The sequence below is a fragment of the Hipposideros armiger genome, unplaced genomic scaffold (genome assembly GCF_001890085.2).
Source record: "Hipposideros armiger isolate ML-2016 unplaced genomic scaffold, ASM189008v1 scaffold_356, whole genome shotgun sequence".
Lineage (NCBI taxonomy): Eukaryota > Metazoa > Chordata > Mammalia > Chiroptera > Hipposideridae > Hipposideros > Hipposideros armiger.
The window spans coordinates 1,509,082-1,521,895 of NW_017731706.1; the positions used below are offsets into that span (position 1 = coordinate 1,509,082).

The 12,814-nt window shown below is 35.4% G+C and overlaps 1 protein-coding gene across 1 annotated transcript in view; it reads left to right on the plus strand.

The window, feature by feature from the left end:
- The window catches only part of LOC109392910 (coiled-coil domain-containing protein 7), a 98,630-nt gene that overhangs the window by 44,330 nt on the left and 41,486 nt on the right, over window positions 1–12,814 (plus strand). The window contains exons 10-12 of the mRNA XM_019661620.1: window positions 1,623–1,653; window positions 2,074–2,163; window positions 11,294–11,379. Of these exons, the coding sequence (XP_019517165.1) occupies window positions 1,623–1,653; window positions 2,074–2,163; window positions 11,294–11,379 (207 nt within the window). The remainder of the gene's footprint in view (window positions 1–1,622; window positions 1,654–2,073; window positions 2,164–11,293; window positions 11,380–12,814) is intronic.

Sequence of the window (12,814 nt, forward strand, 5' to 3'; positions counted from 1 at the left end):
ATACTATCAAGAGCATGAAAAGTCAACTCGTAGAATGTGAAAACCATTCACAAAGCATGTATGTGATAAGGGACTTGCATCCAGAATATATAAAGAACTCTTACTCCTTAATAATAAGAAGATAAATAACCCTATTTAAAAATGTGCATATTATTTGTTTTCTCAAACAAGATATACAAATGGTCAATAAGCACATGAAAAGATGCTCAACATCATTATTTACTAGGGAATTGCAAATCAAAACTATAATGATATACTACTTCACATCTACTGGGATGACTATAATAAAAAAGATGAACAATAACAATTGCTGGCAAAGATGTACAGAAATTGGAATCCTCATCCATTGGTGGTGGACACTTAAGTGGGACATCTGCTATGGAAAATAGTTTGTCAGTTCTTCAAAATGTTAAATATAGAGTTAACATATGACCCAGAAATTCTGTTCCTAAGTTTATATCCGAGAGAAGTGAAAACATATCTTCACACAAGAACTTGTACATGGGTGTTCATAGTAGCATTATTCATAATACCCAAATAGTAGAAACACCCCAAATGTTCTTAAACTGATGAATGGGTAAATAAAATGTATATATCCATAAATAGAATATTATTTGGCAATACAAAGGAAAATAATAATGAGAAATGCTACAACATGGATGAACCTTGAAAGCATTATGCTATGTGTAAGAAACCAGTCTCAAAAGGCTGCATATTGTATAATTCTGTTTGTATGAAATATCCAGAATTGGCAAATATATATAGATAGAAGACAGATTAGTGACTGCCAGAGCTGGGGCAGTGCTGAGAGGAGTGGGGAGTGACTACTAATAGGCATGGAGTTTCTTTTTGAAGTAATTAAGTTATTCTGAAATTAGATCTTGGTAATAATTTGATGAACATATTAAAAGCCATTAAATTGCACATTTTAAATGAATGAATTGTATGTATGTTAATTACATCTTAATAAAGCTTTAAAATTCTGATTATAATAAATAACTCATTTGTAAAAAAAAAATCTAGTTTATCTATATTATAGAACAGTTGTCATCAAACTACAGCCCATGGGTCAATTCTAGCCTGCGGCTTATTTATGTAAATAAAGGTTTATTGAAACATTCATTTACCTATTATCTATAGCTGCTTTTGCAGAGTTGGGTGGTAATGACAGAGATCATCTGGCCTGCAAAGTCTCAAATATTTACTGTCTGGCTCTTTATAGAAAAATTTACCAAATCCTTTTATGGAATAGGAAGCGGTATTTAAAAGGAGTGAGATAGATCTATGTTTACTAGTATAAATAGATCTCAGAAATTGCTAAGTGAAAAAAATAAGTTGATAACAATATATACAGTGAAAAATAAAACAGACATCCAACCAACTAACAAAAATTATAGAATCTAATAGGTACATGCAGTATTATATAAATGCATGGAACAAGTTCTGGAAAGATAAACAGCAATCTAATATTATCTCTGGGAAGAGCACTGGATTTTTCAAATGGTAGTCAAAGTGTACTCTAATCTTATTTGTATTATTTTAACTTTTGTACAAAGAAAATGTATAAGTATGTTACATAAATAAAAATATAAGTGAAAAATTATAGATATATTTTTTTTCAGAGTTAGGAGTGATCAAGTTTTGTTGGAGACTGTAAGTATAGCACGCTCAGTTTGAAATTGCACATTGTCTTTGTTGTTAATAGATTCTAGAAATTGTCAGAATACATAATCTTAAATAAAGAACCAATGTTTGCTAGGTTTATTCTATGCTTATGTGAGCTGAAAAGCATTGTGTATTTTTTTGACTTTACTAGATAAAATCACTCAGAAACACTTCACTTCTGGAACACTGAACTGTAATATCCAAGCTTCCATTCATTATCGTAGTCCCTTTGCCTCCTACTACCTCCATAATAGCTTCACTATACAGATTAGTACCAGCAGTTCATTATTTTCATGAGTTAATAAAGACTTTCTTATTTCTTACTTTAATAATTAAGTACCCAAATAAGTTCTCTATATTGAGATGTTTGCTTTTCATTCACACTAAAATTGTAATATTTGTTTTTAGAAATACAAACAGATGCAAAATGATTACGAAGTGTTATCAAAGGAGAAATTGATGCTGGAACATGAACTACAAAAGCTGAAGAATACAGAGGTCAGTTAAATTTTAGTGTATAAAAATGGTATACATTATCTACATTTTTAAAACACAGCTGTTACCAATTATTAATATTGAAAATATATTACAAAACATTTAAATATACATTTGATAAGAATTGTAATATATTTTCAATATTAATAATTGGTAACAGCTGTGTTTTAAAAATGTAAACTAATCCTGTATTTAAATTGCCATATGTGGGAAAGATGTAGGTTAGGAAAGTTCATCTTCATTAGCTGATATGACCCCATTGTTTCTTTTGGTCTCTTTCTCCCTCGTGTTCCCTGGCAGGGGAGACATGAAGACATGAGGTGATGGTTGATCTGTTTGTCTTTGCTTATTTTGGTCTGTTCTTCCCTCATTTCATCCCTGGAAGGAGAGATATGCAGTGAAGTTCTCTTTGTCTGTTTGTAACAGGCACATTGCCAAGCCTTTCCTGGCCTTGGGCCCATGACCCCAGGCAGGAACAGCAGGCTGCTTGTCTGGATGAACTGGCCTTTCAGCCGGATAAGCAATATCCTTATCACTGTAACTTTGGAGCCTGTTAGATAACTTCAAGATGTCGCAGTAGTTTCTGGTTTTGCTTTCTTGTATTGTTTCTTTAGGTTTTGTGTGTGGAAAGCTAAAAAGTGTGGAAGTGTGAAGGAGAACTAGGGAAGGAACATTACTACATATACAGTAGTGGTAATATTATATCCACATGAAGATAATGACCGAGAGATCTAAGAGATAGTCTGTTCAGAGAAAGGAACTAGTTGGTGCAATAGGATGGTAGGAAGAGAATAATAGCTAATGAATTACGTCAAGCTCAGGATTTCTAATAACAAATATACAAGTTTTATTCCAAAGTAGGCTTCCTTTCCTAACTTAACTCTTTTAATAATTTTATTTTTGTAGACAACCATTTTTAATAATCAAAAGCCATATGTGATTACTATTTTTGTCTAGTAAATGTTAATCAGTAGTTTCCTGTGTTGATTTGGGTTTCATTTATTTATTTTCTTGTAAGTAGGAGAAACTGACCCTGACTATCTAAAGAAAGGAATTGGATGGGTAACTCAAAGAATTGAAGGAAAATTGAACAACATGTTTGGTAGGGATAGGCTTTATGGTAATTCTTGGAGTCAAAATAACAGAAGTTCATGAACAGTCACTACATTTGTATTTTGAGGTAATTTTTAGAGAGGGAACATATGGCTATGTTTTCCTTACCCATTTGTGTGCTGGCTCCAGAATTGCTGAGCTCCTACTGCTTGCATTTCATAATAGTTACTTCTTAGATGAGTGGATCTTATTGGCCTTGCTTGGGTCAAATGTCAAGTGACATAAGAAACATGGCAGCGTGAGGGGTCCCCTTTGATCTCTCCCCTTGAAGTTACAAGAAGTTGAACAGCTATATTTCAACAAAGAATTCCCTGTGCAACACACAAATGTATCTGAGAGATCCATGAATCAAAGCATCTGAAGGTGGGCAAATCAGGGAAAACAAGGGAGGAGGAAAGGGAGACGTGCAGAGACAGGTGCAGAGACGCATCCCAGAGCTCACTGTGGTCCCAGGAGAGGGGAGGATTCAAGCTGCAGATGTACTCTCTGTAGTCCTAAGCAATCCTGCCAGAGTGATCAGCATGTAATAAGGCTGAACCCAGCAATCAATTGAGACCTCAGGGCAACAACTGAATACAGAAGTGTGACAATTGTGGTCAAACAGCCCTCACTGCAAGGCAGAAAACAAAGCCACGGAGTCTGGGTGCTTCCCCGCACCCTCCCAGAGCCAGCAGCAGGCCCCAGAAGAAACTGTAGCAATGTTGGGTTAAAGAGCAGAATACCTACAGTCCTGAGAACTGGAGAGACTGTTTCTGAGTGGCAGATGCACACTGTGGGTAATTCCAGTGACAAGGGGAGAGATATAGGGGCAAGGCAGCTGTGGTCTGGCAGTCACCATTACTCTGAAGAGAACGAAGAGAAAAACACATCAACCGACCCCACCCCTACCTTTCATGGCTGATTCCAGTGGGGGCACCCAGGGCTGCTGAGGCTCATAGCTCTGCATCTGGCTGCAGGGGCAGCAGTACGATTTTAGGGACTCATAACCCCATCTCCCACCACATCTTCCCATGGGGGTGATGTCCTGAGACCAAGGCAACCTGTTCGGAGATGAGACACCCTCCTCCCAGGGAGTCTTCCTCGGGAGAAGCTGGGCCAGGGCAAGAGCATGTAAAATGCTCGAGTGCTACCTACTGGAAAACAAAAGAAAGACATCTTAGCATTAACCTGCTGCAGAATTCATTCCCATAGAAGCCTAGGAAGAGAAATAAACCATCAGTTGCCATGAATAACCAAGGTAACTAGGCAGCTCAGAAAGAAAATGAATAAGCTCCAGAAAATAAACTTAAAGACAGGGAAATATGTGACTTAAATGACAGATAATTCAAGATTGCAGTCTGAAAAAACTCAATGAGATGCAAGAAAACACAGATAGGCAGTTTAATGAACTCAGAAATAAAATCAATGAACAAAATGAATACTTTACCAAAGAGACTGAAATTTTAAAAAAGAACCACCAAATAGAAATCCTGGAGCTGAAGAACTAAATAAAAGAGATGAAAAATGAAATAGCCAGCTTAGGAAATAGAGCTGACCAGGTGGAAGAAAGATATCAAAGATATAAACCTGGAAATGATGCAGATGGAAGAAGAGAGAGACTTGAGAGTCAAAATTAGTGAAAGACCTCTATAAGAACTCTCTGATTCCATCAGAAAGATCAATATAGGAATAATGGGTATACCAGAAGGAGGAGAAACGAAGAGGGAACAGAGAGCCTATTCAAACAAATAATCAATGAGAACTTCCCAAACCAATGGAAAGAACTGGATTCTCAAATACATGAAGCAAACAGAACACTTAACTACCTAATCCTAAAGGCCTTCCTAAAGGCACATTATGTTGAAACTGTCAAAATGAATGAATTCTCAAGGTAGCCATAGAAAAGAAGACAGTAACCTGCAAAGGAAAGCCCATTAGATTATCACCTGATTTTATAGCAGAAACTCTATCAAGCTAGGAGGGAGTGGAATCAAATACTCAAACTATTGAAAGAGAGAAATTACCAGCCAAGTATAATATATACAGCACAGTTATCCTTTAGATATGAAGGAATAATAAAGACCTTCCCAGACATACAGAAGCTGAGGGAACTTTCCACCACAAGGCCTGCATTCCAGAATATAGTAAAGGAGGTTATTTTATCTGAAACGAAAAGACAAAAGGGTACAAAACTATGAGTAAGGTTACTAACAGACAGAAGCAGGAAATGGCAACCGCTACACAGAATAGGGCGCTATACACTTAAACACAGCATATAGGGTAAAGGAGATAAAAATATTAAAAAAGAAAAAGAGAAGACAATTTGCTACTGCAACTGGAAAATTAACTCACAGCATAAATAGGGATAATTTGTGACAACAAAAACAAAAGGAAAGGGGGTAAAGGTCTGAATTTGCAAAGGGGAATGGAGATAAAATGCATGATGAAGAAAAAGGAGTAGTATATGTATGAAACTGTCTTTTACGTAAACTTCATGGTATACACTCAAAAAAATCCATAACTGAGACACAACATAAAAAAGAGGAAACAGAGGAAAATGTTATAGAATGCTACCAAACTAAAATACCAGACAGAAACCAATGACAAAGAAACAATGGAGACACCAAGCTACTAGAAAACAAAAGATAAAATAGCTGTAAAAAACCCTCTTATATAAATAATCACCCTAAATGTAAATGGACTGAACCAATGAAAAGGCACAGAGTAGCAGATTGGATTAAAAACAAAACCCAACTATATGCTGCCTTTAAGAGACACAACTCAGCTTCAAGGGCAAATATAGACACAAAGTGAAAGGTGGAATATGATACTCCAAGCAAATGGCATCCAAAGAAAAGTGGGTGTAGCCATACCTGATGAAACAGAGTTTAAGTTAAAAAAGGTAACAAGAGACAGAGATAGACATTTCATAATGATAAAGGTGACAATACATCAATAAGACAATACTTATCAATATAAATTCTCCCAATCAGAAAGCACCAAAATATATAAAGCAACGACTAACAGAACTGCAGGGTGAAACTGTTAAAAACACAACTATATAGGGTACCTAAATATGCCATTGACAGCTATGGATAGATCATGCAAACAGAAAATAGGAAATATCAGCCTTAAATGACACATTAGACCAAATGGATATAATTGACATTTACAGAACCTTTCATCTTAGAACACTAGACTATGCATTCTTTTCTAGTGCACATGGAGCATTCTCAAGGATAGGCCAAATGTTGGGACACAAAACTAGCCTCAGCAAATTTAAGAGGATTGAAATTATACCAAGCATATTTTCCTACCACAATGCTTTGAAATTGGAGATGAACTGCAAAAAGAAAGTGGGAAAAACCACAAATATGTGGAGATTAAACAACATGCTAACTAAAGAATGACTGAGCCAAAGAAGAAATCAAAGGAGATATAAAAATATACATGAAAGCAAATGAGAATGAAAATATAACGCTGTACAGAAAGCAGTATTATAGGGGTTTTTATATAATTACAGGCCTATCTCAAGAAACAAGAAAAATAACCCCCAAACAACCTAACATTACATCTTAAAGAACTAGGAAAAGAACAAATGAAGCCCTAAAACAGAAGATGGAAGGAAATAATAAAAATTAGAGCAGATTAAATGAAATAGAGAACAAAAAGATAATTGGAAAAATTAGCACAACAAAGAGCTGGTTCTTTGAAAAGATTTATAAAATTGACAAAACTCTGGCCAGATTCACTAAGGAAAAAAGAGAAAAGACAAAAATAAACAAAATAAGAAATGAAGGAGAAGTTACCATGGATACCACAGATTGTACAAGAATACTATGAAGGACTATATGCCACTGAATTCAATAACCTAGAAGTTCTTAGAAATATATAACCTCCCTAGACTGAATCACGAACTGGAAAATTTAAATGGACAAATTAACAGTAAGGAGTTGAAACAATCATCCAAAGCCTCCCCAAAAACAAAAGTCCAGGACCAGATGGCTTCACTGGTCAATTGTACCAAACATTCAAAGATGACTTGATACCTGTCCTCCTCAAGCTCTTCCAAAAAATTGAAGAAGAGGCAATACTCTCTACCTCATTTTATGAGGCCAACATCACTCTGATACCAAAACCTGGTAAGGATAACACACAAAAAGAAAACTACAGACCAATATCTCTGATGAATACATATGAAAAAAATCCTAAACAAAATATTAGCAAATCGAATGCAATAATACATTAAAAAGATTATACATCACTATCAAGTGCAGTACAACATACACAAATCGATCAATGTGATACACCACTTAAACAAAATAGAGGATAAAAATCATATGATCCTATCAATAGATGCAGAAAATAGCATTTGACAGCACACAATATCCATTTATGATTAAAAGACTTAAAACAATGGATATAGAAGGAAAGCATCTCAATATAATAAAGGTCATATATGACAAACCCTCAGCTAATATCATACTTAATGGTGAAAGCTTAAAGCTTTTCCTCTAGGATCAGAAACAAGTCTGGGATGCTCCCTGTAAACACTGTTATTCAACACACTATTGGAAGTCCTGGCCAGAGTAATCAGGTAAGAGGAAGAAATAAAAATCATCCAAATTGGGAATAAAGAAGTTAAATTGTCACGTTTTGCAGATGACATGATTCTTTATTTAGAAAATCCTAAAGACTCCTCCAAAAAAACCTATTAGAAACAATAAACAACTATAGTAAAGTTGCAGGACACAAAATCAATATGCAAAAATCCTTTGTATTCCTAGACACTAACAATAAAATTTCAGAAAAAGTAAAGAAAAAACCAATTCCTTTTGCAATTGCAACAAAAAGGATGAAATACCTATGAATAATCTTAACAAATGGTGTGAAGGACCTATGTACACTGAAAACTGAAAACTATAAGACAATATTAAAAGAAATTGAAGAGGACACAAAGAAATGGAAAGATACCCTGTATTCATGGAGTGGAAGAATCAATATAGTTGAAATGGCCATATTAACCAAAGTTATATACAGATTTAATACAATCCCCATAAAAATCCCAATGGTGTTAAAAAATTAGAACAAAAAGTATCATCAGATTTGTATGGAATCACAAAAGACCCCGAATAGCCAAAGCAATCCTGAGAAAAAAGAACAAGGTTGAAGGTATCACACTCCCTGACTTCAATTTATACTACCAAACAACAATAATTAAAACAGCATGATATTGTGAGAAAAACAGACACAGAGACCAGTAGAATAGAATTGAAAACCCAGAAATAAACCCACATATATATGGGCAGATAATTTTTGACAAAGGAGCCAAAAATGTACAGTGGAGAAAAGAAAGCCTCTTTAATAAATGATGCTGGAAAAATTGGAAAGCCACATGCAAAAGAATGAAATTAAAGTGCTATCACCATATTCCACAGTTAACTCAAAATGGATCAAGCACCTAATATAAGACTTGAAACTATAAATTGCATAGGAGAAAGCATAGGTACTAAACTTCTGGACCTTGGGTTCAGAAAGGATTTTATGAATTTGACCTCAAAGGTAAGGCATGTAAGAGCAAAAATAAATGAATGGGACTATATCAAACTAAAAAGCTTTTGCACAGCAAAAGAAGCCATCAACAAAATGAACAGGCAACCAACTGAATGGGAGAAGATCTTTGCAAACAACACCTTGGATAAGAGGCTAATATCCAAAATATATAAGAAAATCATACAACTCAACATCAGAAAAACAAACAATCCATTTAAAAAATGGGCAGAGGACCTGAACATACACTTCTCCCAAGAAGACAAACAGCCAATGGTATATGAAAAAATGCTCAGCTTCACTAGTTATTGGGGAAATGCAAATCAAAACCACAGTAAGATACCACATTACACCTGTTAGAATGGCTATTATCAACAAGACAAGTAATAACAAGTGTTGGAGAGGTTGTGGGGAAAAAGGAACCCTCACACATTGTTGGCGAGAATGTAAACTGGTACACCCGCTATGGAAAACAATATGGAGCTTTCTCAAAAAATAAAGAATAGAATTAGTATATGACTCAGCACTCCCTCTTCTGGATATCTATCCCCAAAACCTGAAAACATTTATCTGTAAAGATATATGTACCCTTATATTCAATACAGCATTATTCACAGTGGCCAAGACATGGAAACAACCTAATATCCTTCGATAGATGATTGGATAAAGAAGATGTGCTACATATATAAAATGGAATATTACTCAACCATAAGAAAAGATGAAATCCTGCCATTTGTGACAACATGGATGGATCATGAGATTATTATGCTAAGTGTACCAGTCAGACAGAAAAAGTTGAGAACAATATGATTTCTCTCATGTCAGATATAAAATTGAAAGTAACAGATGAAAAATACAAACAAAAATTCATAGACACAGACAACAGTTTAGTGGTTACCAGAGGATAAGGAGGGAGGGGGGGTGGTAGGAGAGGGTAAAGGGAGTCAAATATATGGTGATGAAAGGAAAAATGATTCTGTGTGGTGAACACACAATGCAATATATAGATGATGCATTATAGAATTGTACACTTGAAACCTATATAATTTTACTAACCAATGTCACTCCAATAAATTGAAAAATATATATATATAAAACAAAATGGAGGGCCAGCCTAGTGGCTCATTTGGTTAATATTTGGCTCGGGAGCGCGGGCTCTGAGCAGCAGGGCCACCGGGTCGGTTCCCACATGGGCCAGTGACAGTGCGCCCTCTACAGCTAAGATGGTGAACAACAGCCTGACCTGGAGCTGGGTTGCTGTGAGTGGCCGGTGACGGCATAGGCTGTAGTGGAGCTGCAGTGGGCTGCTGTGAGCTACCATGAATGGCTGGCAGCAAGCATGAGCGGCCGGTAGCTGGTGAGAACTGTGAGCTGTTGTGAACTGCCGTGAGCGGCCGTCCAATGGCCAGTGACCAACTGCCTCAGCCAGGAAGAGTGCACTTATCATAATACCAACATGGGCCAGTGAAGTGACGTCCTCCACAACTAGACTGAAGAACAAAAGGACAGCAACTTGTCTGTTCCCCTCCCCCGATTCCCCCAATAAAATCTTTGAAAACAAAACAAAACAATAAAGAAAAAAACAAAATGGCAATAACTACAAAAACAAATGTCACCAGGACAATTTGAAATGAGGGAGGTGCAGGACCCTCCTAAAATGTGGTGCTATTTCTTAACAAGAGAAAAAGGACAATGGGCACAAATATCCAAATTACTGTCTTTTCTACTTACTTATTCCTGGTATCACCAAACTTTTACTCGAAAGAGCTAGATAAGTATTTTAGGTTTTGCAGGCCATACAACCCTTGTTGCAACTACTCAGCTCTGCTTCTGTAGTATGAAAATAGCCATAGCCAATACAATAATGGACGAGCAGGGTTGTGTTATGTTAAAACTTTACTCACAAAAACAGGCTGCAAGGCAGACTTGGCCTACAGTGTGTTGATTCCTTATTTACTTCATTTTGCTACCACCTGGCTTTCTATTCTAGCTTCCTAAATAGGATCCCATCAAGATAAAGAGCTATATTTCTCATGATATGTGTTTCTTAATCATTTAACTGGCTAAAACAGGGCTAATGTTCTTATTGGTTTTCTATTTTTTTCATATGTATTATTAACAACGTTCATTTTGTGCTGTGTACCTAAAGCCATTTCCCCCCATATGTCCTGCAGTTTGCATTGCATGATTTTTCATTGTGAGGTGATTTTCAGGAAGACATATGACATGTTATAGCAGAACTGACTATAATTTGTCAGGGGAATTTAATTGTTTTGATATACATTAACTTATATACAATGTACATTCAGTAAAGCACTATAGTAAACATTCTGACCTTAACATCAATTTTGTTTTGTTTCTATTCAGACAGTTTTTCTTGAAAAATAGTTTAGTGATTCTCAAAATAAAATGGAAATCTTAGTAGTGTATATTAGCATTTATTTCCCTATAATTTATTGACTTTATTTTTGGCTTATATAAACTTACACAGAAAACAAAGTCAACACGTGATCAAGCAAAGAAAACGATGAAACTAGAGAAGAAACATGCCAAAGAAAAATCTGAGGATTCAGAAGAGTAAGGCAGAAAGATACATGCTAATATTTTCTTTTCTTGTTGATTTATAGTTTCATTTTATACCAACAATTTGAGGTCATATAAACATAACTTATTAATAGGTTTCTAAAAATTGTAGCATTAGCAAGTAAGGACATGAGCCACATAACAATGTTTTGGTCAAGGATGGACTGCATATATGACAGTGGTCCCATAAGATTATAATGGAGCTGAAAAATTCCTATCACCTAGTGACACTGTAGCCATTGCAAAGTAATAGCACAGCACATTACTCACATGTTAGTGGTGATACTGTTTACTGTGCTACTAGTTGTATGAAAGTATAGCACATAGTATTATATGATTCATATTACTTGATAATGATAATAAATGATTATATTACTGGTTTTTGCATTTACTATCCTATACTTTTTATTGTTATTTAAGAGTGTACTCTTCCTACTTATAAACAAATGTTTACTGTAAAACAGTATTCCATGTTATGCCAGCAGCAGCCTCATACATCTCGTTTACCATGTCTCCTAATTGCATTATTTTCTTTTGTGCTTGATGTAATCTCATTATTTTACAAATTTAGTGTAGCCTGTTGTATAGTGTTTATAAAGTCTACAGAGGTATACAGTAATGTCTTAGGCTTTTTCACATGCACTTACCACTCACTCACTGACTCACCCAGAGCAGCTTCCAGTACTGCAAGTTCCATTTATGATAAGTGCCCCTATGCAGGTGTACCAATATTTTTTGCTACATTTTTGTTGTACATTTTCTATGTTTAGGTGTATTTAGATACACCATTGTGTTACAGTTGCCTACAGTATTTAGTACAGTAACATGCTGTACAGGTTTGTAACCTGTGAGCTATAGGTGATACCTTACAGCCTCGGTGTGTAGCAGGCTATACTGTCTAGGTTTGTGTAAGCGCACTCTGTGATGTTCACAAAACAATGAAATCATCTAACGATGGATTTTTAAGAATGTATCCTTGTTAAGCAACATGTAACTGTATAGTTTTATAAGCAAACTAGGATATGATTATGGGAGAAAGCTGAAAAGGGAAGAACAAAGAACTAAAGAGGAGGAGAATGAACCACAAGATATTTAGGAATAGGTGAATAGAATTAAATCTGTAAATTTCAGGGAAAAAAGTTTACATTGTGTCCTTGATGGTCTAGCTAATGATTTGTAATTTGTATGTTAAATCCCTAGTCTAGGCTGTTTCCAACCCCCCACCACGTTTTTTTTTTAACTGAAATTCTTCATTGTACTTATTTTATAAAACCAATTATCTATTATTATGTGCAGTAATACCTTGGTTGGCTAGCATAATTTGTCCTGGAAACAAACTACTCGTATTGCAAGACATCGTTCGTTTACCATGTTAAAATGTATTAGAAATGTTTGCTCGTCTTGCAGAACACTCCCAAACCAAGTTACT